Source organism: Vidua chalybeata, chromosome 27 (assembly GCF_026979565.1).
Source record: "Vidua chalybeata isolate OUT-0048 chromosome 27, bVidCha1 merged haplotype, whole genome shotgun sequence".
In the NCBI taxonomy this organism is placed as follows: domain Eukaryota; kingdom Metazoa; phylum Chordata; class Aves; order Passeriformes; family Viduidae; genus Vidua; species Vidua chalybeata.
The window spans coordinates 4,921,717-4,947,209 of NC_071556.1; the positions used below are offsets into that span (position 1 = coordinate 4,921,717).

General features: G+C 53.5%; 2 protein-coding genes across 3 annotated transcripts in view; one reads left to right on the forward strand and one right to left on the reverse strand.

Moving 5' to 3' along the window:
• CRTC1 (CREB regulated transcription coactivator 1) overlaps positions 1 to 7,441 on the forward strand; it is a 59,149-nt gene extending 51,708 nt beyond the window's left edge. The window contains 1 exon segment of the mRNA XM_053966183.1: positions 2 to 7,441. Coding sequence (XP_053822158.1) covers positions 2 to 201 — 200 coding nt within the window. The 3' untranslated portion in view covers positions 202 to 7,441.
• A 547-nt stretch (positions 7,442 to 7,988) lies between these two features.
• COMP (cartilage oligomeric matrix protein) lies at positions 7,989 to 25,320 on the reverse strand. 2 transcript variants are annotated; one of them, XM_053966046.1, is made up of 20 exons: positions 25,180 to 25,320; positions 22,049 to 22,129; positions 21,108 to 21,193; positions 19,571 to 19,622; positions 18,585 to 18,757; positions 17,018 to 17,155; positions 16,001 to 16,078; positions 15,423 to 15,590; positions 14,381 to 14,485; positions 14,149 to 14,256; positions 13,196 to 13,355; positions 12,672 to 12,790; positions 12,317 to 12,369; positions 11,809 to 12,002; positions 10,580 to 10,758; positions 10,376 to 10,424; positions 9,986 to 10,182; positions 9,707 to 9,879; positions 9,068 to 9,207; positions 7,989 to 8,542 (listed from the first exon to the last, which is right to left on the reverse strand). In XM_053966046.1, exons 1-20 carry the CDS (start codon positions 25,256 to 25,258, stop codon positions 8,496 to 8,498), a joined length of 2,379 nt encoding a protein of 792 aa, XP_053822021.1. In that variant the 5' UTR covers positions 25,259 to 25,320; the 3' UTR covers positions 7,989 to 8,495. The 2 variants fall into 2 exon arrangements, with proteins under 2 accessions (XP_053822021.1, XP_053822022.1); XM_053966047.1 differs by lacking the exon at positions 22,049 to 22,129.
• Positions 25,321 to 25,493: the final 173 nt, after the last annotated feature.

Below are 25,493 nucleotides of genomic sequence, written 5' to 3' on the forward strand. Positions count from 1 at the left end.
ATCCCCCCCAGCTTATCAAAAGAACTGACCAGCTCCTTGGCAGGAGTGGGGGACGTCAGCTTCGACACGGATTCCCAGTTCCCCCTGGATGAACTCAAAATTGACCCTTTGACCCTGGATGGACTGCACATGCTCAACGACCCCGACATGGTCCTCACCGACCCCGCCACAGAGGACACGTTCCGCATGGACCGGCTGTGAGCCGCCGGCACCTCCCGCAGGATCCGGCCCGGGGGCTCCATCCCGTCCATCCCAGAGGGTCCATCCCGTCCCGGAGGGTCCGTCCCGTCCCGGAGGGAGCAGCTGCTCCGTGTCCCCTGTACAATGAGTAACCACAGCTTGTTGTTCTGAGCTTGCCGCGCTGCCGAGCCCCCGTCCCCGTGGCGCCCAGCCACGCCGCCCCCGAGCCGCTGTTGCCGTCCAGCAGTGAGGAGTCGTCCGGTTTTCCCCGGTTTTCCATCGGCCTTTTCCTCCCCAGAGCCCCCCCCTTTCCCCCAGCAGAGCTCCGGCGGGGCCCCCCGGCACCAGAGAGGGGCTCGGGGCAGCCGGGCAGGGCCAGGAGGGGCTGGCAGAGCCCCGGGGTGCGGGGCTGGGGGGGGCCGTGCCCCCTGCTCCCCTTCCTTGGGAAGCAAATCCCAGCATCGCCGCCTTCCCCGCGGCTGCCACTCTGCTCTGTGGCACTGCCACTCTGCTCTGTGGCACTGCCACCCCGCTCTGTGGCACTGCCACCCTGCTCTGTGGCACTGCCACTCTGCTCTGTGGCACTGCCACCCTGCTCTGTGGCACTGCCACTCCGCTCTGTGGCACTGCCACCCCGCTCTGTGGCACTGCCACTCTGCTCTGTGGCACTGCCACCCCGCTCTGTGGCACTGCCACCCCGCTCTGTGGCACTGCCACTCTGCTCTGTGGCACTGCCACCCCGCTCTGTGGCACTGCCACTCTGCTCTGTGGCACTGCCACCCCGCTCTGTGGCACTGCCACTCCGCTCTGTGGCACTGCCACCCCGCTCTGTGGCACTGCCACTCTGCTCTGTGGCACTGCCACCCCGCTCTGTGGCACTGCCACTCTGCTCTGTGGCACTGCCACCCTGCTCTGTGGCACTGCCACTCTGCTCTGTGGCACTGCCACCCCTCCAGTGCCCTGCTCGTCCCCAGGTGTGTCCCCACCCTCTCGTCCCGGCCATCCCGGCAAAGCGGAGCCGCCAGTCCCAAAAATCCACTTCTAACACTATTTTTTTTTTTTTTTTTTGTTTTCCCCCCGAGCTTTTTATGGTTTTTGTTTTGTTCCGTTTTTTTAAATATATATGTAATATATATCTATTTCTATATATGGCTACATATATAGAGAGCATTTCTGAGCACACATGAAAGTTCTATAATTCATTACTTGATTAGACAGAGGATCAGAACATCTTAAAGCAGCTAAAAAGAAATAGAGACTAACCTGCATAATCCTAATTTTTACTTTGTGAGAGATTCCTGGGCAACAGGAAGGGCATTTCCATAGCAATGCCAGGCTCGTAGCATCATGATTTTTTAATTTTTTATTCTTATTCATTACTTATTCTGTTACTTATTTATGATTTTTTTTTTCAGTCGTTGTTGTTGTAAGTTCTTTTTTTTTTTTTTTTATTTAAATATTTGGATATTAGGAAAGTAGCTCAACTACATACAGCCAATGGAAGCACTCTACATAATATTTGTACAGTACTTTTTTTTTTTTTTTGTGGTTTTATTCCAGAAATATATTATATATATTATATATGTAGGTATTTTTAAACTAACTGGAATTTTAAACAGATGGAATAAGCAGGAAAAAGGAAGCCTAAGGCAAGTTTAGATATTTTCCTTTGGAATAGGCAAAATAGGGTGGTTGGAACTTAAAAATTCCTTCATTCACCCGAGGGAAAAAAAATCTCTTGCTCCACAATGACCAGGATTGAATCCTCCAAAATTCTATTTCATTAAATGGAAAATTGATTATTTCCGATGGTCCTTGTGAATATTTTGTGCTGAAAATGTAACAAAAAAAAAAAAAAAAAAAAAAAAAAAAAAAAAAAAAAAAAATTCCATCCAGATTCCTCAGACTGGGAATTGGGGGCTTCGCTCTGGCTGGCTGGAAGGTGATTCCCACATTTGTGGGATGAATGAATTTAAAGGGCACTGCTGGAACATCCTCATTCCACTGGGATCTGCATGGGGAAAGGCAGGAATTCATCAGGAATGAACAGGATTTGGAGTCATTAACTAATTAACTAATTAACTCACCCCGAGGGCGAGCTGCTCCTGGAGAGGGAGGCGCCTCCAGCCTGGGCTGGGAGCAGGATTTTAGGGATTCCATTCCCTAAAATCCCATCCCAGTTCCCACCAGCTGGGGTTTGTTCAGCCCTTCCCACCCCTCCTGCCCCACCTGGATTTTCCTTCTGCCTCCAGCCCAAGGAAATCCCAATCCTGGCACTCCCAATCCCAAAGCTTCTCCTCTTTGGGAACAACCCTGGGCTGCTCTTAATGAGTTCCCCCGCAATTAATGAGAGTCCCCCCTGCAATTAACGACTTCTCACGGCTCTCCTGAGTTCTCCTAATGAGTTATACCAAGTTTCTGTGTGCTTCCAGAAATCCCTGGGCTGGGATTCCTGCCTGCTCTGCTGAGCAGGAGCAGCGTCGGGATCTCCCCAGCCCCAGGGCATCCCCTCACCTCCTGTGCCATTTGTTGACCATTTGCACTAAAAAAGAGGAATTTTTTCTTGGCTTCCCTGTGTCTTTTGGTTTTCTTTGTTCTTTCTTTCTTTTTTTTTTTTGTTTGTTTTAATTTTATCCTCTTCCGTGCCCTCCCGAGGTTTCCCCACATCTCTTGGGAACGTTTTGGGATTTTTTTGGCAGGGTTTGAGCTCGGTAGGACAGGATCACTCCTGGTGCCTGCTTGTTTCAGACCCCTCGTGCTTTTTCAGTGAAGGGAGGAGATAAAAGGCAGCTCAAAGAGGAGGAAACCTGGAAAAAAAACAGGAGGGATTTGGGCCCAGCTGCCTCGGAGCCCTTGGCTGAAGGTGCAGTGAGAGCTTTGTGCAGCTCCCGCCGCTCCGTGTGGGAATTCCTGCTGGAATGGCTCCCGTGCCTGTGCAGTCCTTGTCTGTGCTGTGTTTTCCACTCCAGAGGGAGCAGCCAGCAGGAGCTTCCTCACGGGAGCCTCGGGCAGGGAGCTGCGGCTCCTTCCCGGATTTTTAACTCCCTGTGTAAATAAGAGCTCTTTGTTTCTTAAGACTTGTAAGTAGACCTTGAAAATCGCCTTAATTTCAAACTGACACACCTTGGATGCAACTGTCACAGTTAGGGACCCTCCAGCTGGGAGAAATCCGGGTGTGATCCCTCGGGAGAGGGAAGGAGCTGGGATGTGTGACAGGATGGGCTCCAGCTGTGGCCGGGGAGAAGCTGCTTCTCATCCCGGCCCTGTGAGATCCAGGGATTCCAGCAGCTCCTGCCTTTCCCTTCCCCCAGGGGAACCTTTCATGTGGGAGCTGCCCCAGAGGATTCCCCCGTCCTCACTCCTTCAAATTCCAGTTTTTGTGGCGTCAGGCTGATCTGGAAGCAAACCCAGAGAAAAGCGTGGAGCGGATCCCAAACGTTCCCAGAACAAATAATCTGCTTTTATTTCAAATGTAACAACCCCCTGCTCATTCCGGTGTGTGGGGCTCCCTCCCCAGGGGTGGGAGCAGAAAGGGAAAACCATCACTTAGCAAAGAAAAAAAAAAACAACAAAGCAAGGAGAAAATGGTGTGAATTGCTATTTTGAGAAGTTTGAGTTCAGTGGTGGTGAAGCTGTCTGGTGTCTCCAGGGGTGACCGTCCCACCCTCCCTCCGTGTTTTTCTATCTCCACAAGGAATTAACCCCGAATTCCCGAGCTAGACTGTTGCATTTGCCAATACAATGGGGAAGAACAGGAATAAACCCTCGGTGCACCCAAAACTGTGACTTTTTTCCAGCAGCCAGCCCAGCCCTGGCGCTGTGGGGGCTGGGGGAGGCTCCTTTCCCTGTACATAGATTCCCCCTCTGGGCATGCGTGACCGGCCCGGCTCCCACGGCTTCTGCATGGCAGGGAGCGCTTGCCAGCCCCCCCTGTGCCCCCACACACAGCCCGGGCTGGGCTCTGCCCCACCCCGGGCTGGTTTTCCATTTTCCAGAGGGGAAAACCTTTCCAGAACGGGCCTCGGGGGCCTCGGGAGCCTCGCGGCCTCCGTGGAGGTTTCGTGGATTATTTGGTGAATTCGTTTTTAGGAGCGCTCGTGGGTGAACCTTCAGCTCAGAGGGAGGTTGGGTTTGATGGTCCTGGAGGTCTTTCCCAACCTTGATTCCAGGATTCTTCTCCAACCTTAATTTGGTTTTTCTTCTCCCACCTTGATTCGGTCGTTCTTTTCCAACCCTAATTCGGTGATTCTTTTCCAAACTTGATTCAGGTTCTTTTCCAAACTTGATTCAGGTTCTTTTCCAAACTTGATTCAGGTTCTTTTCCAAACTTGATTCAGGTTCTTTTCCAAACTTGATTCAGGTTCTTTTCCAAACTTGATTCAGGTTCTTTTCCAGCCTCAATTCAGTGATTCTTTTCCAACCCTGATTCAGTGGCTCTTTCCCAACCTCAATTCCATGATTCCAAGAGCAAAAGCTGCCCTGAGTTTATCTAAAAGCAGTTTACCTAAATTTCCCTCAAAAATGAGCCCTTGGACCTAAAACCTTGAATTTCTGCCAAAACAACAGTTAAGGCTTGAGCTGAGCCCTTAAGGAAAGACCCTGGAAACCCCCTCTGGACAGGAAGGAAGCAGGAAGGCCCCTCCTCCCCCTGCAGACCCCGACCTTGGCTGTTTTTTTTCGGGAGAAACCCCAAAACCAGCGCGTTTATTCCTCGGAGCAACGGCCCCCCCGTCACTGTGATGGCAATGTGAAAGCGCAGGTAGCCTTTGTTACGTGTGTCTGTCCTTTTTAAAAAACAACCAGGAAAAAGAAAAAAAACCCCCAAAAAAAAAAAAAACCTCCCTCCCCTCTTAGAATTAAACTTTGTAGTGTTCCTGTTCTTTGTATTTTGAGTTGCATCTTATTTATACGGCGCAGTGTAGGCATGGATTGCATGTCGGTTTTCTATGCGGGCACCACGACATTCTGACTGTGTATTATAAATCATTTTTACCTTTTTAAACAGGGAAAAAAAAAAACAACAACAAAACAAACAAAAAAAAAAAAAAACCACCAACAACAACAACACAACAGAATCATTGTGTGGAATTTCTATACTGCAAAGCCAAACACTACATGGAGTCCTCTCTTGGTTTGTGTTATTTATTTTCCGAGGCGGTTGGGGCGGGCGGGGGGCGGGCGGAGCCGTGTGTGCGTTGCCTTATGTGGGCTTGACCAATTTTATCAAAATAAAGGCCTGAAGGGGTAAAATCCGCTGGCTCTTGTCTTCAGGGGGTGGAGGGGTGGGATGGGAAAAGCGTGGAAAAAAGGGAGAGAATCCCGTGGAAAAAAGGGAGAGAATTCCGTAGAAAAAAGGGAGAGAATTCTGTGCAAAAAAGGGAGAGACTCCCCTGGAAAAAAAGGGAGAGAATTCCATAGAAAGAGAGAATCCCATGGAAAAAAAAAGGAGAGAATCCCATGCACAAAAGGGAGAGAATTCTGTGCAAAAAAGGGAGAGAATCCCATGGGAAAAAAAGAGAATTCCATGCGAAAAAGGGAGAGAATTCCATAGAAAAAAGGGAGAGACTCCCCTGGAAAAAAAGGGAGAGAATTCCGTAGAAAGGAGAGAATCCCATGGAAAAAAGGGGAGAATCCCATGGAAAAAAAGGGAGAGAATTCCATGCAAAGAAGGGAGAGAATCCCGTGGAAAAAATGGAGAGAATTCTGTGGAAAAAAGGGAGAGAATTCCGTAGAAAGGAGAGAATCCCATGGAAAAAAGGGAGAGAATCCCATGGAAAAAAAGGGGGAGAATCCCAAAGGCAGCTGGGCCATGTGGGAATTGCTCCTGGGAGTGAAGAGCAGGGGGTTGAGTTTGAATTGTAGAATTCCAGCCCTGGAATCCTGGACTATCCCCAGTTGGAAGGGACCCACAGGGATCCCATGATCCCGGAACAGTTGGGGTTGGAAGGGCCCTCTGGAGACCCAGAGCAGGGACACAGGAGCGTGTCCAGGTGGGTTTGGGATGTCCCCAGGTGGGTTTGGGATGTCCCCAGACCCGGCCTGGAGCTGTTCCAGGCTTTGCCGCCTCCATGGGAAGTTCTCCCCCTGTGGAGGTGGAACTGGGAGCGTTGTCGGGACACTCCGGAGCCGTGGTGGCCTTGGGGACAGGGACAGGGACAGGGCAGGAACAGGGACAGGGACAGGGCGGGGACAGGGACAGGAACAGGGACAGGGCAGGGCCAGGCAGCTCTGAGGGCCCGGCTGTGCTGGTGGCTTTGGGTCAGACCTAAAACTGTTGGGTTTTGATGTCCTTTGGGTCAAGTTTCTGGTGTTTTCCATCATTTCCTGTGCTGGTGAGTTGGGATGGAGCTGACCTTGGAGCTGGGGTTGGCCACGGGATGGTTCTGTCTTGGGGTCCTTGATTTTCCCACCCAGTGTCCCAACCCCTGAGGGGACAAGGGACACACCCAGGCCAGTCCACGCTGGTGTCACCTCCTGGTCCACGTGAGCCACTGGAGAATCCTCCAGTCCCTAATCCCAGACAGAGCTGGGATTGCTCAGTGCTCGACCATCCCCAGGGATTCCTCAATCCTGCTTTTCTCCACTGTGGATTAGGAGGAAAAAAGGGATGAGAAGTCTCCATTCTAAACCTAAAAATGGTTTCTGTCACTGGAGTTAGGGGAGTTGTAAAATTCCTGAAGGAAAAACCAACAGGCTTGAACTTGCTTGTAGAAATTGAGTTCAATTATGACATAAAAAGGGAATTTTTGGAATTCAGCCGGCAGGAAAAGCCCTTCCCAAATATCCTGCCTTCTGGCTGATGCCACCTTTGAAAGGAAAAGGTTCAGTTTGGCTCACATTGGGGATTTTTAAGGTATTAAATGAGGAGATAGAAGTGATGTTTCCATCCTTGCAGGAATATTGAAGTTCTGTGATATTTGTGGGGTGAATTTTGGGGGGTTTGAGGCTCATTAAACCAAACCTTGCTGGATCCTGAATATTCCTGGCAGGAGGGGCCAGGGTGGGGCAGCATCCCCTGGACATTCCCAGCCCTGGGCACCTGAAAAACCCTGATAAAACAAACAAAAAAAAAAAAAAAAAAGTGGAAAACTGATGTTGGCTTTAAGTGTTTGCAACCAGACCCGATGTGAAAACGCAGCTCAGCTCCGTGTACATCCTCTCCCACCTTGATTTTTTTTGTGTGAAGGCTTCTCTGTCTTTGTATCTTTGCATTCTTTGTAAAGGAAATGGAATAAAAGTTCAAATGTTTTTGCCTCTGGCTGCTCAGCTTTTTGTGAGTTTCATTTGTTGTTGGTTTGGTGGGGGTTCAGTGTTGGTAAGGAAATGGCAAAATCAGATTATTTTGGTTCAAAACTGAACTGGGGACTCCTCAAGGGGAAACTGCAGCTGCTCTAAAACCTTGTGAGGTCTGAATTCAAACTGTCCCCAGGATGTTCCCAGGGGCCTGGGCACCTGGCAGGGACAGGGATTTGAGGCTTCCCAGGTTTCAGCTGTGGAAAACCTCTCCCAGCTCCCCTGGCAGGGGCAGGAGCATTTTCCCAGCTCCTCGGCTCTTTGTGGGAGCCCTGGCACGGTGACAAACCCAGCACGAAGCTTTAATTTGTTGTTCCAGCAAGAACCAGGCAGGGCAGGGCTGAGGAGAGGGAGGCTCTTGAGGAAAAGGTGCCTCCGTGCATTGGCACTTCCAAGAAAATTCCCAATGCAGCCCCGGGCGCTCTCAGCCCCACGGAGCTCAGCCCTGGAGGGTTCCTCCCTTCCACATCTGCAAGGGAAAAGCTTCAGGAGAGTGGAGAGAACACACACATGACCAAGGAGAAATCTAGAATTTATTATCCAGCATTCCAAGTGTTCATTTCCCAACATTCCAGAACAAAGATACTCTCCTTAAAGTGCTTTTTTAATTAAAATGAGCAACTTGTACCGAGGCTGCTCCGCGCGTCCCTCTCAGACTCGTGCTGAGTTTGCTTTGCAGCAGGTCTTGAAAAGGAAAACAACATTCACACTCGGGAGCCTTGGAGCAGGGAGAGGATTCCTGGGAATCGTCCACGCCAAACGTTCTGCAGCCATCGCAGCTGCTGCAGGGAGCTCCCAGCACGGCCCTGAGCTGGGGCTTGCAGCAGCTCAGGCTTCTGGTCACACTCCTGTCTCCACCTCTGCCCTTCCCAGAGGATTCGTGTAACATTTTCAGGGATTTGCTGTTGGGGAAGGGGAGCTGGAGGCTGTGAGGGCGCGCTGGGAGGTGCTGACAGCTCTTGGGGCAGGGTTCCAGAGCGGGAGTGGGAGGCAGGACAGGCTGCAGGGACGCTCCAGGGGGATTAGTCCTGCTGGAACCGGAACGTCTCGTAGTCCTCGGGGATGGTGTCTGAGCATTAAAGAAAGAGAGATCAGGGGCAGGAAGGGCAGGGAAGGATGGGCTCGGGTCCTGTTTGCTGCCCTGTTGTTACTGGACACGAAATGAGTACACAGAAACTTGGTGAGTTCAAGAGAGAAAAAGAGCTAATTTTGTTTCTGACTTTGTAATATAGAGAATTCTAAAAGTGGCAGTGGATTGGAGGATGAAATTGCTACTTATCTAACTACACTGGCCAAACCAACAGTCTATTAATTCTCTCCTCCCACAAAGAAGAATGCAAAACAATCATTATTTACATGAACAGCGCGTGAGAACTGCAGTAGAAATATCAAACATTATAAACATTATAAACATTATAAAACTTAGAAGGCTAAGGAAGTTTTAGGAGAACTTTAAAACTTTCAAAAGAGCTATAAAAGAAAACTTAACACTTCTAAAAATCAGGGCAAGACTGCCCCGTTGCCGTGGCTGTGCAGGTGTCCAGGTGAACGACTGGAAAACGAGGAGAACTCGGGTGTGCCTTTGTGGACTCACCGTTGCAGCGGTAGCGGAGGTTGGACCAGATGATGTTCTCCTGGGAGAAGCAGAACACCCCGAGGCGTCCCCCTCTCATGGTGGTGTCCAGGACAACTCCAGTGTCTGCCACGACCTCGGGGCCCTCGTAGAACCGAGCCCTGGGGGGGAACAAGGCAGGGAGTGGCAGGAGCTGCCCCGGCCTCGGGGATGCTCCATCCCTGGGAGTGCCCAAGGGACGGTGGGAGGTGTCCCTGCCCATGGATGGTCGCTGTCGAGCAGGACGGGAACAGAGAGCTCCAGATCAGAGCAAAGAAAATGAGCTCTGATTTATTTCAAATATACTGCTCTATATATAGAGGACATCGAGAAGAGTAATTTCATTGGTCTTAGAGTAAAAACATGTCACACCATTGGTGTGCAGTGAATGACACACAGTGGCAGAACATATCTATAAACAATGTGAATAACAAGAGAGATTAGAGAATTATTTACATTCTGTCCCAACTGTTTCCCAGGCTCTTGCCTGGTTAGAAAACCTTTCTCTTTCTCTCTGACTGAGCTGAGAATATCCACAATGGATGAGTTCCCTTCCAAAACCATTCTGGGGCTCCCTGGGGCTGGTTTTCCTGGTGGGAATGGTCCTGGCCCGAGCCTCACCTGATGTAGCCGACCTGGGGCCGGTGCTGCAGGAACCAGCGGTAGGAGGTCTTGTCCTTCCAGCCGGAATTCCGGGGGTCCTTCCAGAGCAGCTTCACCTGGTCCGTGGTGTCTCCCGTGTGCCACAGGGAATTCCTCAGGTACTCCCCAGGGCCGGTTTTGGATTTCACTGCCTGGGACAGAGGAGAGCCTGGTCAATGTGTGCAGAAAGGACTCAACACAGCTGCTTGTCCCAGGGCAAAAACCCACCAGGGAATTCCTTTTGCAGGGCTCCTTTACCTTCAGCTGAATCCCGGGCTCTGCCACGGCCCGGAAGGGGTTTGCCTGCCAGTAGGTCTGCTCCATCTGCTTCCACATGACCACGTAGAAGCTGGAGCTGTCCTGGTAGCCGAAGATGAACCCGGCGTAGTCGTCGTCCGTGGCTGTGTTGACGTGGAAGGTGCCCTCGAAGTCCACCCCGTTAAAGGCTGTGTACCCTGTCAGGGGCAGCAGAACAGACTCTGCATTCCAGCACAGAACAGAGCCAGGAGTCGGCTGGGGAGGTGGATTTTGCCAGGGGGAATCTGGACCCTGTGCACTACAGGAAACAGTGGGTGGAGTCCTTAAGCAGTGGCTGATCAAAGCTGCATGGAGTGATGATTTCCCAAAGGGAAAAGGGAAATTCCTCACCTACAGCCAGGCCAGGGTCGCTGTTCATGGTCTGGACAATCTCCATGCCCTGGGAAAGAGGAGTTGTGACTCTTTAGTGCAATTCCAGACACACCAAACTCCCTCTTGTGCTGCTCCAGGGCTGCAGCTCTGGGATTTGGGCAGAACCACGGAGCCTTTCAGGGAAAACCCTCTGGGATTGTTCCCAGCTGGGGCTCTCCCTACCTGGTTGAGGACGATCCAGTTGGGGTCGATCTGGGCGTCCCCCTCGGGGTCCAGCACCACGGTCTGGAAGGCCCTGAAGTCCGTGAGCGTCACCTTGGCGTTCTCGGGGCACACGTCGATCCTGTCGATCACCATGTCCCTGTCGAAGTCATCCTCACACAGGTTCCCCACGCCGTCCCCTGGGCACGAGGAGGAGGAGGAGGAGGAGGAGGAGGAACGAGCCTGGAGCAGCAGCTCCTGCCCTGGGTTTGCTCAGCCTCGGCAGCACCAGCTGAGGGCACCGAGGGACTGGGACACCCCGAGGAGCTGCAGAGAAACCTGGAGGCTTCTCCTGCTGGCAGAGAAACCCCTCAAACCCCAGACACCTTTGGGAGAGAGAACCTGACCCCAAACATGATCCTAAATGTGATCCCAAACATGATCCCAAACGTGATCCATAACATGATCCCAAACATGATCCATAACACGATCCTAAACATGATCCCAAACCTGGTCCCAAACATGACCCCAAACCTGATCCCAAACATGATCCTAAATGTGATCCCAAACATGATCCTAAACGTGACCCCAAACCTGATCCCAAACATGACCCCAAACATGATCCATAACATGATCCCAAACGTGATCCATAACACGATCCTAAACATGATCCCAAACCTGACCCCAAACCTGATCCCAAACATGACCCCAAACCTGATCCATAACACGATCCTAAACAGGATCCCAAACATGATGCCAGACCTGATTCCAGACTTGATCCCAAACCTGATCCCAGACCTGGTCCCAGACCTGATTCCAGACCTGATCCCAAACCTGGCCCCAAACCTGATCCCAGACCTGGTCCCAGACCTGACCCCAAACCTGATCCCAAACCTGGTCCCAGACCTGATTCCAGACCTGATCCCAGACCTGATTCCAGACCTGATCCCAGACCTGACCCCAAACCTGATCCCAGACCTGGTCCCAGACCTGATTCCAGACCTGGTCCCAGACCTGATCCCAGACCTGATCCCAGACCTGACCCCAAACCTGATCCCAGACCTGGTCCCAGACCTGATCCCAAGCATAATCCCAAACCTGGCCCCAGCCCAGACCCCGTGCTGGCACTGAGGACACCTGCCAGCGCCACGGGCCCGGCGCGCGTCAGTCCCGAGAAAACCCAAAGGAATTCCTGCGGACTCCAGAGCCTGGAGCGGCGCCGGGGCGCCCCAGAAGGATCCACCCCTCACCATCCGAGTCCTCCTGGCCGGGGTTGGGGACCAGCCTGCAGTTGTCGGGCCCGGGGGGCCTGAAGTCGGGGATGCCGTCGTCGTCGTCGTCCTCGTCGCACTCGTCGCCCAGCCCGTCGCCGTCCGTGTCCAGCTGCGCGCTGTTGGGCACCGCGGGGCAGTTGTCCCGCGAGTCCTGGTGCCCGTCCCCGTCGCTGGGGAGAGGGGACAGGGACAGGGACGCGTCACCCAGGGGCCACCAGCACGGGAAGCCTTCCCCGGGGCTGGGGTCCTCAGCAGGATGGGGGATTTCAGCCTTAAAGGTCACGGCAGGAATGGGTCAGGAATGTTCCTGCTGGAAATGGACGGCTCTGGGAGGGGGCCTTCCTTCCAGCGGTCACTTTTTGTGAGGTCTGAAGAGAATTCCACCTCTAAACCTCCTGGCCAAGCCAGGTTGTCACAGCCCTTTGGTTCCTTCACCCCCTGGATGTCATGCAAATAAATAGGATTTTTAATTTCTGCAGCTCACCTGTCCTGGTTGGTGTCACAGACATCTCCCACCAGATCGTGGTCAGTGTCTTTCTAGAAAAATAAAGGAAGAACAATTTAAATTTTCCAGAGGAAAAGGCAAGGAAGAGAACAGAGAGCTGCCAACAGCAGGAGAGTTTCTGTGGGATTTTTTGGGGAGATTCTGAAGAATTCCAGCAGTGGGACAGGGCAGGAAGGGAGAGCCCAGAGAGCCAAAGTTCCCCCCTGGCTTCCAGAGGGAATTTCCTTTTGTGCCACAGGAGGGTGGCAGCTGGAATTGTCACCTGGGCAGTGACACAGGCATGGCTGGGGTGACAGGAAGGGCCCTGCAGGACTCCCACTGGGGGGTTCTGTACCTGGTCAGGGTTGCTGAGGGTGGGGCAGCTGTCACAGGCGTCCCCCACGCCGTCCCCGTCCCCGTCCCTCTGGTCAGGGTTGGGCACTCTCCTGCAGTTGTCCATGGAGTTTCTGATCCCTGGAAAACAGGGGACAGTGGAGCCACAAAAGTCCAGGGGGGTGAATTCGTGGCTAAAGCAACGATTTCAGGATTTGGGACTGGTGTTTGCTGGGATTCCTGGCTGCTGGGAGCAGCTTTTGTGCAAACTGTGATCAGCTCAGTTTCCAAAGCCAGCCAGGTTTGTCTCCACCCCAGGGGACAGCCCTGACCCCCCCAGCCTCGAGCCAGGAGCTGCTGGCAGCTTGGATATCCCCCGATTTCTCCCTTAATAAAAGCAGCACAGGGCAGTCAGGACGAGGCTGGGTGTGACTGTGGGCAATAACAACGATAATAAATCCAAGGTTGAGAGAGCAGCAGCCTGTGAGAGGCACTGCCCAGCTGATTTTCCAGCAGGAATCAGGCCGGGATGTGCCAGGATCTCACCGTCCCCATCCATGTCGTCGTCACACTCGTCGCCCTTGCCGTCGCCGTCGATGTCCTTCTGGTCGTTGTTCTTCACCTGCCGGCAGTTGTCACACGCGTCCCCGAAGTTGTCCTTGTCGGCGTTGCGCTGGTCCGTGTTCCTCGTGTACACGCAGTTGTCCTGCAGGGCCAGGGGACACGGGCTGGGGACACCAGTGCCTGCCCAGGGTGTCCCCAGCCAGGACAGGATCCCAGCCCTCGGGGCGGCCCTCCAGGGTCCGGAGCTTTCTCAGCCTGGTTTGAGATGCCCAGAGCCTGGACACATAGGGACTCCTGAAATCCCACTGGGACCCCCTGAAATCCCACTGGGACCCCCTGAAATCCCACTGGGACCCCCTGAAATCTCACTGGGACCTCCTGAATCCCCACTGGGACCCCCAAAATTCCACTGGGACCCCTGAAATCCCACTGGAATCCCTAAATTCCCACTGGGACCCCCTGAAATCCCCACTGGGACCCCTGAAATCCCACTGGAACCCCCTGAAATCCCACTGGGACCCCCTGAAATCCCCACTGGGACCCCCTGAAATCTCACTGGGACCCCTGAAATCTCACTGGGACCCCCTGAAATCCCACTGGGACATCTGAGCTCCCACTGGAATCCCTGAATTCCCACTGGGACTCCTGAAATCCCTACTGGTGTCCCTGAATTCCCACTGGGACTCCTGAAATCCCTACTGGAGCCCCTGAATTCCCACTGGAACCCCCTGAACTCCCACTGGAATCCCTGAAATCCCCATTGGGATCTCTGAATCCCCACTGAGACCTCTGAATCCCCACTGGGACCCCTGAATCTCGCACTGGGACACCCCGAAATCCCCATTGGGATCTCTGAATCCCCACTGGGACCCCTGAAATCCCCCTGCAGGTGCTGCTGCCCGGCAGGAGCCCGGCGGGGCCAGCAGAACCCGAACCTCAGCGTTTGGGATCCCGTCTCCGTCGGCGTCGTCGTCGCAGGCGTCACCGATCCCGTCCCGGTCCGCGTCCTCCTGGCCGGAGTTGGGCACGGTCACGCAGTTATCCTGCCAGGACAGACACACAGGGATGTGGGAGCGGCACCCAGCCGGAGCTCTGGAGGTCTCAGCAGCACCCAGGGCGTGTGCTGGAGTGAAACTGGGGTGAAATTCCCGGATTTCCTGCCCTCACCTTGCGGCATTTCTTGTCGGAGCAGCGCTGCTTCTCGTCGGGGACTCCGTCGATGTCCGTGTCCTTCCCGCACACGTAGCCGTTCCCTGCCCACCCCACGAGGCACTGCAGCACGGCAGGCACAAAAAATCAGCCCCGCGATGGCCTCCGAAAGCCAAGGATTTAGGAGATACAGCACGAAACGCGGCGAACCCCGGGATGGGAAACCCTACAGGGCCTGGCAGAAAGTTTCTGGGATTTCAGCAGCTCGGGTCCGGCTCGCTGCTTGCTGCTGGGACCGTGAGCAGCAGCACAAGTTGGCTCTGGGGCTGCTGAGCGGGTTCTCCCTGCTCAGCCCCAGGGAATTCCGTACCCGACAGATCCGCAGCGCTTCAGGGAAAACCAGCACCCCAAAAAAGTGGGAGCGGGTCGGAGGCGCCGGGAGCAGCCCAGGGGACAGGGACGAGCAGGGATGGTTTGGGAAGGGCGTCCTCCAGGAGAGGGCAGTGGCAGACCCGGGAGAGGAGCGTGGGATGAGGGAACGAGGAGCGAGCAGACCGACCCCAGTCCCAGGGAGTTTGGGATCAGACCAGACCCCAAACCAATCGCAGGAGTGGCTGGATCAGACCCCAGCCGTGGGGGAATCAGACCAGACCCAAATCCCGGGGCGGGGGTCGGACCAGAGCCACAGGAGTGTGGGACCCAACCCCGATCTCGGGAGGGCGGGACCAGACCCCAGCCGCAGGGAAATTGGGATTAAATCCAGATCGCAGGAGGGCGAGACCAGACCCCAGCCAGCCTCGGGAGGGTGGGATCACACCCCAACCTCGGGGGAGACTGGGACCAGTCCCCGTTTGCAGGAGGGTCAGAGCAGACCCCAAACACAGGAGGGTCAGACCAGACCCAAAACACAGGAGGGTCAGACCAGACCCTTCCACCCCGCGGATCAGACCGGACCCCCATCTCACAAGGGGCTGGGAGCCGAGCCCCGTCTCGATAGGGTGGGACCAGACCCCCTTCTCGGGAGGGTGGGACCATCCCCGACGGCAGGGAGCCCCCGGACCTGGCAGGACAGGGAGCCGTCCCTCTCCACGATGCACTCGGCTTTCTCGTGGCACGGGCTGATCTCGCCGTTGGGGCAGCGCCGTGTCCCTGGCGCCGTCTGGCTCCTGCAGCCGCTGATCTGATCCCCCACAAAGCCCGGCTTGCAGGCCCCGCACTTGTAGGATCCCTGCGGGGAAAACGGGGAGAGGAGGAACTCGACGGCGAGTCCCGGTAAATCCCTCCCGCAGCCCCTCCTCGGGACACCTCCGCCTGTCCCTGGCGAGGGACACTCCAGGGATCCAGGGGCAGCCACAGCTGCTCTGGGAATCCCATCCCCTTCCATTCCCTGCCCACCCTCCCAGGGAACAATCCCTTCCCAATATCCCATCCATCCCTGCCTCTGGCAGTGGGAGCCATTCCCTGTGTCCTGTCCCTCCCTGCCTTGTCCCCAGTCCCTCCCCAGCTCTCCTGGAGCCCCTTTGGGTCCTGGAAGCTCTCCCTGGAGCTTCTCCTGTCCAGAGAACCCCCCCAGCTCTCCCAGCGGGGCTCCAGAGGGGCTCCAGCCCTGGGATCCTGCCCATATCCCTGAGGATTCACCCGAGTGTTGATGCAGATGGAGTTTGGGACACAATTGGTGGCGGCTCCAGTCTCACACTCGTTGATGTCGGTGCACACCTGCCCAGGGAGAACAGGACACACCTGTAGCTTCACTCCACCCCAAACCCCGGGGCTGGGGTGGGGCCAGCTGCAGAAGCAGAGCCCTGGCACCCCTCACTAGCCCAGGGCTAGCAAGTTTTCCTGCTGACAAGCCTGAGGCAGATCCCAGCAGGGTTCCAGACCCCTCTCCAGAGTCAGCAGAGGTTCCAGCCTGGGAACAGAGCTCTGAACTGAGCTGCTGGAATCTCCTCACTGTGGAAGGGGCTCCATGGATTTGGAAGCTCAGTGGCTGCATCCCACGACCAGCCCCAGATTCCCAGAGCCACATGTGGGATAATTATCCCTAAAAACCCCAATCAGCCCAGGCTGTTGGGATTTTTAATCTGCCTGGAGCTGTCAGAGAAGCCGGGAGGGGGTGGCAGCAGCTGCAGGAACTCTTCTGTGTCCCAGCAGGAAGGATTCCCGCTCTCATTGCCATTCCTGTTCCCATTCCCATCCCCGGGATGGCCCCACAGCCCCAGAGGTGTTGGGATGCTCTGCCCAGCCCCAGTCTGGCACAGGGGAGGTGGCTCTGGGGCTCAGGTGCCAGGACACCCTGGGCACTCTCCTCTCCCTGCATTCCCACCAACACAGTGGGAATCCCAAACCCACAATTTGGATCCAAATCCACAATCTGTGGGACTCCCACAATCCCAAAAGGGTTTGGGTTGGGAATCCCATCCCCAACCCCCAGGGACACCTTCCACTCCCCCAGGGTGCTCCAAGCTGGCCTGGGACACTCCCAGGGATGGGAATTCCCCCCCAGCCCCTCCCTTTCCATCACTCAGGAATCCCTTCCACCTTTAGGAACCATCACCTCGCCTTTCCCTCCCGTTTCTTCGCAGACCTTTGAGTCCCGGCTGCAGAGGTGAGAGAATTCCCAGCTTCCGAGGGACACAGAACATTCCAGGCCCTCACCTGTTTGTTGGCCCTGGCAAAGGCCAGTCCCACCCCTTCCAGCAGCTGCCCGGTGAAGCCGGGCGGGCAGGGGTCGCAGCGGAAGCCGGGGTTGGTGTTAATGCACTGGACTTTCGGGAAGCAGGGGTTGGCATTGCACTGAAACAAGAGAGAGGGTGCCCGGGGCTGTGCCAGGGGGCAGCTCCAGCCCTGGGGCACGTCCAGCTCTTGGAGTTTTAGTCTGAAGGCAGATAAAACGGCACAGAAGTTCCTCGAGGGCTTCCCCCAGCCCGGCTGTCCCCCTGGGTTGCAATAGAACAAAGCCACTCTGAGCTCTGATTCTCCTCAGGTGGCACCAGAGCCCGGCCAGGGAGCTGCTCTTGCTTCACCTTTTCCCTCCTGGAATCCTCAGAGTCCAGGGGAATGGACAATTCCTCACCCCAGCCTCAGAACACAACACCGGTTGTTTGTTCACCACTCTTTCCAAAATTGCTCCGAATGCTTTGCTTCCTCCAACACTTCATTATTTTCCCTGGCTTTTTATGCTCTGTGCTGGCAGATGCATCACAGGAATACAGTGGATCCCATATTTTGGACTGACAATCTCAAAATCTCCCATGGAGCCTTCAGCAGGTTTTTAAATTGAAATGCAGCTGAGGTTCTGCAAGAGTGGGATAATCAAGTTCATGGTTTGGGAAGCACAGAGCTCAGGAGCCCTACAAAAAAATCCATGGATGAGCAGAGCTTTGCACACACACAGAGCTTAAAATTGGTGGAATGCCACATTTCCTAAAAAAAAGAGAAAATTTCCTAAAAATAAGACACAGTATCTGCCTGGCAAGGCTTGATTTAGGGGCAAAAACAAAGCCCTGTGGTTAAGATTTGCTGTTTCAAGGATTATCTGGGAACTGTTTGATCCCACTCCGCACCTAATAAATCTTATCTCTAACAACTCCTCAGCGAAGGAGGCTGCTCTGGTGTTCCAAACTCCCCTCCCTGTGTGGCACAAACCTCAGGATTTATTTTGTTGGGAGAAATCCTGACTGGACTGGCCCTAAACCCTCCCTGGGGAGGGCCAGGCACAGAATTCCAGAGTCTGCAGGAATCCCAGAGTGTGCCAGGCACAGAATTCCAGAGTGCAGGAATCCTGGCACGTGCCAAGCACAGAACTGCAGCTCCTGCAGCAACCCTGGCAAGTGCCAGGCACAGAATTCCAGAGTGCAGGAACCCTGGAATGTGCCAGGCACAGAATTCCAGAGTGCAGGAGCCCCGGCATGTGCCAGGCGCAGAACTGCAGCTCCTGCAGCAACCCTGGCAAGTGCCAGGCGCAGAATTCCAGAGTGCAGGAATCGTGGCATTGCCAGGCACAGAACTGCAGCTCCTGCAGGAACCCCAGCGTGTGCCAGGCACAGAACTGCAGCTCCTGCAGCAACGCTGGCATGTGCCAGGCGCAGAATTCCAGAGTGCAGGAACCCCAGCGTGTGCCAGGCACACAAGTGCAGCTCCTGCAGGCACCGAGGGCTCTCCCTGCCCCGAGGCAGGCGCCGGGCGGTGCCCGCGGCGGGCGGTGCCCCGGGGCCGGCGTTACCTCGTTGATGTCGGTGCAGTGCGTGCCGTTCCCGGAGTAGCCGGCGGGGCAGGGCCCGCAGCGGAAGCCGCCGCCGCTCTCGGTGCACGGAACGCCCGGGAAGCAGGGGTTGGGGACACAGCGGTTGAACTGCGTCATGGTGATGACAGGACCCGTCACCTCCGGCCGCATCCCTGCGGGACAGCGGCGGGTGAGGACACTGTCCCAGAGCCACCAGAACAACCTGGGGTGTCCCAGAGCCACCACCAACAACCTGGGGTGTCCCAAAGTCACCAGCCCAGCTCTGAAGTGTCCCAAAGCCACCACGGATTGTCCCAAAGTCACCATGGATTGTCCCAAAGTCACCAGCCCAGCTCTGGGGTGTCCCAAAGTCACCATGGATTGTCCCAAAGCCACCATGGATTGTTCCAGAGCCACCAGCCCAGCTCTGGAGTGTCCCAAAGTCACCATGGATTGTCCCAGAGCCACCAGCCCAGCTCATGGCACAGGAGCAGAAGCAAAGGCTGGGGCTGAAGGGATGGAAAAGAGCCCTGGGGAGGATTTGGGGGGTGAGGGGCTCAGGGCACAGAACCCCCCCAGTCCTGGGCTGATCCCACAGGGTTTCATGGGATTTTGGGAAGGAATTCCTGCCTGGGAAGGTGGGGAGGGGCTGGGATGGAATTCCCAGAGCAGCTGTGGCTGCCAGGCCACCCGGGGATGGTGGAAGGTTGGAAGGGCTGGCACTGGATGAGCTTTAAGGTCCCTCCAACCCAAACCATTCCAGAATTCTGGAATTCCGAGGGTTTGCTGGAAGAGAAGCTTTTGGAAGCCCCCCCAGCTCCAGCTGCCCTGGAGAACAGCGTGGGCACCAATCCCTGGGGGCAGGGGGCCGAAAGGAGATGCCAGCCGTTGGGAATCTCCGGGAATGCCTGAGGTGAGGCTGCTCCCTTCGGGCACGGCTGCAGTTCCGTGCTGGCAGGGCAGCAGCGGGCACGGCCGGCACTCACCGCACGCGTCGCACTCCATGACCGTGTTCTTCAGGAACGTGATCTCCTTGATCTGCAAGGGAACAGCCGGGCTGAGCCGGGCCGGCGCGGGGATCCTGGCATGGGGATCCTGGCATGGGCATCCCGGCATGGGGATCCCAGTGTGGGCATCCCAGCACGGGCATCCCAGTGTGGGCATCCCGGCACGGGGATCTGGGCACAGAGATCCCGTCACGGGGATCCGGGCATGGGGATCTGGGCACAGAGATCCCAGTGTGGGCATCCCGGCATGGGGATCCGGGCACAGAGATCCCAGTGTGGGCATCCCGGCACGAGGATCCGGGCACGGGGATCCTGGCACAGGGATCCCGGCATGGGGATCCCGGCACGGGCATCCTGGCACGGGCATCCTAGTGTGGGCATCCCGGCACGGGGATCCCGGCACGGGGATCTGGGCACAGAGATCCCGGCACGGGGATCCTGGCATGGGGATCCTGGCACGGGGATCATGGTGTGGGCATCCCGGCACAGAGATCCCAGTGTGGGCATCCTGGGACAGGGATCCCAATGTGGGCATCCTGGCACAGAGATCCCAGTGTGGGCATCCTGGGACGGGGATCCCAATGTGGGCATCCTGGCACAGAGATCCCAGTGTGGGCATCCCAGCATGGGCATCCCGGCATGGGGATCCTGGTGCAGGGATCCTGGCGCAGGGATCCAGGCAGGGGCATCCCAGCACGGGGATCATGGTGTGGGAATCCCGGCACGGGGATCCCAGTGTGGGCATCCCGGCACAGGGATCCTGGCACAGAGATCCTGGTGCGGGGATCCAGGCAGGGTCATCCCAGCACGGGCATCCCGGCACAGGGATCCAGGCACAGGGATCCCAGTGTGGGCATCCCGGCACGGAGATCCCAGCGCAGGGATCCCGGCATGGAGATCCTGGTGCGGGCATCCCAGCATGGGCATCCCGGCACGGGGATCCAGGAACGGAGATCCCGGCACAGAGATCCCGGCACAGGGATCCCGGCACAGAGATCCCGGCACAGAGTTTTTCCCAACTTGAAGGGGTTTTCCACCTTGTTTTTTTTCAATTTCAAGGGTTTTCCCACCTTGTTTTTTTTCAATTTGAAGGTTTTTTCCCACCTTGTTTTTTTCAATTTGAAGGGTTTTTTTCACCTTGACGTTTTTCCCAGCTTGAAGGTTTTTTCAACTGGAATTCTTTCCCAACTCAAAGGTTTTTTTTTTCAACTGGAATTCTTTCCCAACTCAAAGGGGTGTTTTTATTTTTCAACTGGAATTCTTTCCCAACTCAAAGGGGTTTTTTTCCACCTTGAAGTTTCTCCCAACTTGAGAGTTTTTCCCCAACTTTATCTCCCAATTACAAAGCACCTCTGGGTTCTGTTTTGTAGCAATAATCTGCTCACTCTCCACAGGAAGCAGAGAATTCCAGCCCTCAGGAAATCAGGAATTAGGCCCAGGAAGGGTTTCCCCAATTCCAGAGTGAGCAGAGAATTCCAGCCCTCGGGAAATCGGGAATTAGGAATTTTTCACCCACCTGCTGCTTCAACAGATCCCGAACTTCCAGCAGCACCCGGTTGGTTTCCCTCATTTCTTGCAGCATTTCTGGCCCAACTTCTCCTCCTAAAAAAAAAAACCCAAATTGTTGGGAAAATCCCAGAGGATCCCAGGTTTATAATCCAGCTGATTATAAATCTGGGAAGGTTTATATAGATATATATATATTATATGAATATATCTATATATATTTTTATACAAATTATATGAATATATGAAAAAATATTTATAGATTTATATACTTTTTATATATTTATATGTTTATATTTATATGGTTATGGTTATGGTTATATTAAGACATATGCATATTAATATATATTATATAGTCATATATTCATATATATAATATATTATATACAATTATATATTATATATAATCTATATTATTATGTATTATATATCATATCTTAATATAATATAATATAATATAATATAATATAATATAATATAATATAATATAATATAATATATATTATTATATATATTTATATTATACATAATATATAATATAATATAATATATATTAATATTTTATAGAATATATAATATATTAATATATAATATTTGAATAGAATATATATTCATATCGTTATATGAACAATATTTTAATTCTTATCCATATAATATTTTCTAGTATAAAACAGAAATATAATATTTTCGTGTTATAACAATATTTTTATTATATGAAGAATAATTATATGGATAATATTCATATGTTATCACCTGAATAATTTAACATTCAGGGCCCAGCCTCCACGCCAAGGAGCTCCTGGCTGGAATTCGGGGCTGGGGTGGGATTTGGGAGCAGCTCCGGGCTGGCACAGCGGGATGGGCTCTGGCCCAGCCCCTCAGGTTCACACCCGGGCAGGGATTTGGGGCCAAAAGCGGCGAATCCGGGGCTGGGAAAGCTGCAGCTCTCACCTGCTCCCACGGCATTCCCGGGATCCCGGGCGAACGCGGCGGCTTTGCGGCTGGCGGCCCCTTGGAGCGGCCGGCTGGGATCTTGGGGACACAAAGGACACGGCTGGGCTCAGCCAGGGAACACCGGGAATGCTGGGGGGCAGGAGGAGCTCCAGGGAAAACTGGGAATGCTGGGGGGCAGGAGGAGCTCCAGGGAAATCAGGAATGCTGGGGGGCAGGAGGAGCTCCAGGGAAAACTGAGAATGCTGGGGGGCAGGATCAATTCCAGGGGAAACCAGGAATGCTGGGGGGCAGGAGGAGCTCCAGGGAAAACCGGGAATGCTGGGGGGCAGGAGGAGCTCCAGGGAAATCAGGGATGCTGGGGGGCAGGAGGAGCTCCAGGGAAAACTGAGAATGCTGGGGGGCAGGAGGAGCTCCAGGGAAATCAGGAATGGTGGGGGGCAGGTGGAGCTCCAGGGAAAACTGGGAATGCTGGGGGGCAGGATCAATTCCAGGGGAAACCAGGAATGCTGGGGGGCAGGAGGAGCTCCAGGGGAAAACCGGGAATGCTGGGGGGCAGGAGGAGCTCCAGGGAAATCAGGGATGCTGGGGGGCAGGAGGAGCTCCAGGGAACACCGGGAATGCTGGGGGGCAGGAGGAGCTCCAGGGAAATCAGGGATGCTGGGGGGCAGGATCAATTCCAGGGAAAACCGGGAATGCTGGGGGGGGGGGGGGCAGGATTCTCTCCAAAGAAAATCAGGAATGTTGGGGGGCCAGGATGAGCTCCAGGGGAAATCAGGGATGCTGGGGGGTCAGGATCAATTCCAGGGGAAAACCGGGAATGCTGAAGAGTTGGGATCAGCTCCAGGGGAAATCAGGAATGTTGGTGGTCAGGATGAGCTCCAGGAAAAACCGGGAATGCTGCAGGGTGAGGATCAATTCCAGGGGAAAACTGGGAATGCTGCAGGGTCAGCATCCTCTCCAGGGGAAATCAGGGATGCTGAAGGGTCGGGATCCTCTCCAGAGAAAATCAGGAATGCTGGGGGGTCAGGATCCTCTCCAGGGAAAACCGGGAATGCTGCAGGGTCAGGATCAGTTCCAGGGGAAATCAGGGATGCTGGGGATCAGGATGAGCTCCAGGGGAAATCAGGAATGCTGAAGGGTTGGGATCAGCTCCAGGGGAAATCAGGAATGCTGGGGGGGTCGGGATCCTCTCCAGGGAAAACCGGGAATGCTGCAGGGTCAGGATCAGTTCCAGGGGAAATCAGGAATGCTGGGGGGGCAGGATGAGCTCCAGGGAAAACCGGGAATGCTGCAGGGTGAGGATCAATTCCAGGGAAAACCGGGAATGCTGCAGGGTGAGGAGCAGCTCCCGAGCTCAGCCAGGGAGGGGATCCCCGTTACCGAATCCCTCCCGCTGGGATTTGGGGTTTGCAGGGTCCCTTTGGGATGGGGAAAAATCCGGGATCTGCCCGAGGCAGGGAGGATGGAGCTCGTGCTTCTGGACTGGGGAACTCTCAGGGATAATTTGGGAGTGGAAAGGTAACTGCACATCCCAGTTTAAGGCAGGGATTCTCCCAAAATCCCAGTGTCAAATTCCTCCCCGGCCATGAGGATGCACAACCTCAAGTCTCTGGTTTTACTCTATAATTTCTCAATTTTTCCTATAATTTCTCATTTTATTCCTGTAATTTCCCATTTTCCCCCCATAATTTATCAATTTTTCTATAATTTCTCTATTTTCCCCCTATAATTTCTCCATTTCACCCCCATAATTTCCTTTTTCCCCCCTTAATTTCTCCATTTCCTCCCTAATTTCTCCAATTTTCCCCCCATAATTTCTCTCTTTTTCCCCAGATTTGCCAATCCCCTAACAGAAACCACCCCTCACCTACAGCAAAGAGAAAACCAGGAATAAATCCCACAAAACCCTCTGTGTGTCCAGGGAAAAAAAAAAAAAAAATCAGCTGGAATTTGGGCTCTGCATCCTTGAGCAGGGAGAATTTCCCAGCAGTGATTTAATAAAAAGTCCTCATTTTCCACAAACAAACCAAAAACCTCGTGGTTCTTCCCAAAAAAAAAAAAAAAAAAAAAAAAAAAAGTGAATATTTGTGAGCTCTCCAGTAAATTTTGGATTGGGAATAATTTGGATTGCCAGAAATCCTCCTGGAGGTGAGAATTCCCCAAAAGCAGGGTTGGAAAAGTGGAATTTGAACATTCCTGGAGGTCAGTATTAAGCTTTCCTTAAATTATTGATTTCCTTTCTTTTCCTTAAATAAAACTTTCCTTAAATTATTGATTTCCTTTATTTGCTTTAAATAAAGTTTCACCTCTCAGGAGGAAAACTGGGGGGAAAAAAATCCCATGGTGCATTTACAGGTTTTCCTATAAAACTGCCTTCAACATTTTCAGGCTCCAGCTGAAAAATCCTCCCCTTGCACCCCTGAGCATTTTCAGAGCAGCCTTAAAAAACCTCAAAAAATCAGAATTGAGTCAGAATTAAAGGAGAATTAAAGGAGAATTAAATCAATATTAAAACAGAGTTAAATCAGGATTAAAGTGGAGTTAAAGCAGAATGAAATCAGAGTTAAATCAGAATGAAATCAGAATGAAATCAGAGTTAAAGCAGAGTTAAATCACAGTTAAATCAGAGTTAAAGCAGAGTTAAAGCGGAATGAAATCAACATTTAATCAGAGTTAAAGTAGAGTTAAATCAGAGTACAATCAGCATTACATCAGAGTTAAACCAGAATGAAATCGGAGTAATGCAGAATTAAATCAGGATTAAAGCGGAGTTAAAGCGGAGTTAGAGTACAATCAGAGTTAAATCAGAGTTAAATCAGAGTTAGTTAAATCAGCACGGAGTACAATCAGAGTACAATCAGAGTACAATCAGAGTACAATCAGAGTACAATCGAAGTTAGAGTTAAATCAGCATTAAATCAGAGTAAAATCAGCATTAAGTCAGAGTAAAACCAGAATAAAATCAGAGTAAAATCACCATTAAATCACCATTAAATCACCATTAAATCGCCATTAAATCACCATTAAATCAGAGTAAAATCAGAGTAAAATCACCATTAAATCAGAGTAAAATCAGAGTAAAATCCGAGTAAAATCCGAGCAAAGTCAGCATTAACCCAGCCCCTTACCGATCCGCCTCTGCTGGCAGCAGCAGAGGGGGCAGCAGAGGAGCAGCAGCAGCAGCGCTGCAGCCCCGCGGCTCGCCATGCTCGCAGCGCTGCTCTCCCCATGCAGCTCCGCTATTTATGCGGCGCGGTCCTGCCTGCCCCTGCCTTCCTCCTCCTCCTCCTCCTTCCTCCTCCTCCTCCTCCTCCTCCTTCCTCCTGCCTGCCCCTGCCTTCCTCCTCCTCCTCCTCCTTCCTCCTCCTCCTCCTCCTCCTTCCTCCTCCTGCCTTCCTCCTCCTCCTCCTCCTGCCTGCCCCTGCCTTCCTCCTCCTTCCTC

Bases quoted from the DNA above. Each gene is read 5' to 3' on its own strand.
- COMP (XM_053966046.1), bottom strand. From the start codon at position 25,258: ATGGCGAGCCGCGGGGCTGCAGCGCTGCTGCTGCTGCTCCTCTGCTGC. The intron at 18,758-19,570 runs GTGAGTGCCGGC...GCTGTCCCGCAG, and splicing joins CATGGAGTGCGACGCGTGCG to GGATGCGGCCGGAGGTGACG. The intron at 9,208-9,706 runs GTGAGGCTCGGG...GTTCCCCCCCAG, and splicing joins CCCCAGGTCGGCTACATCAG to GGCTCGGTTCTACGAGGGCC.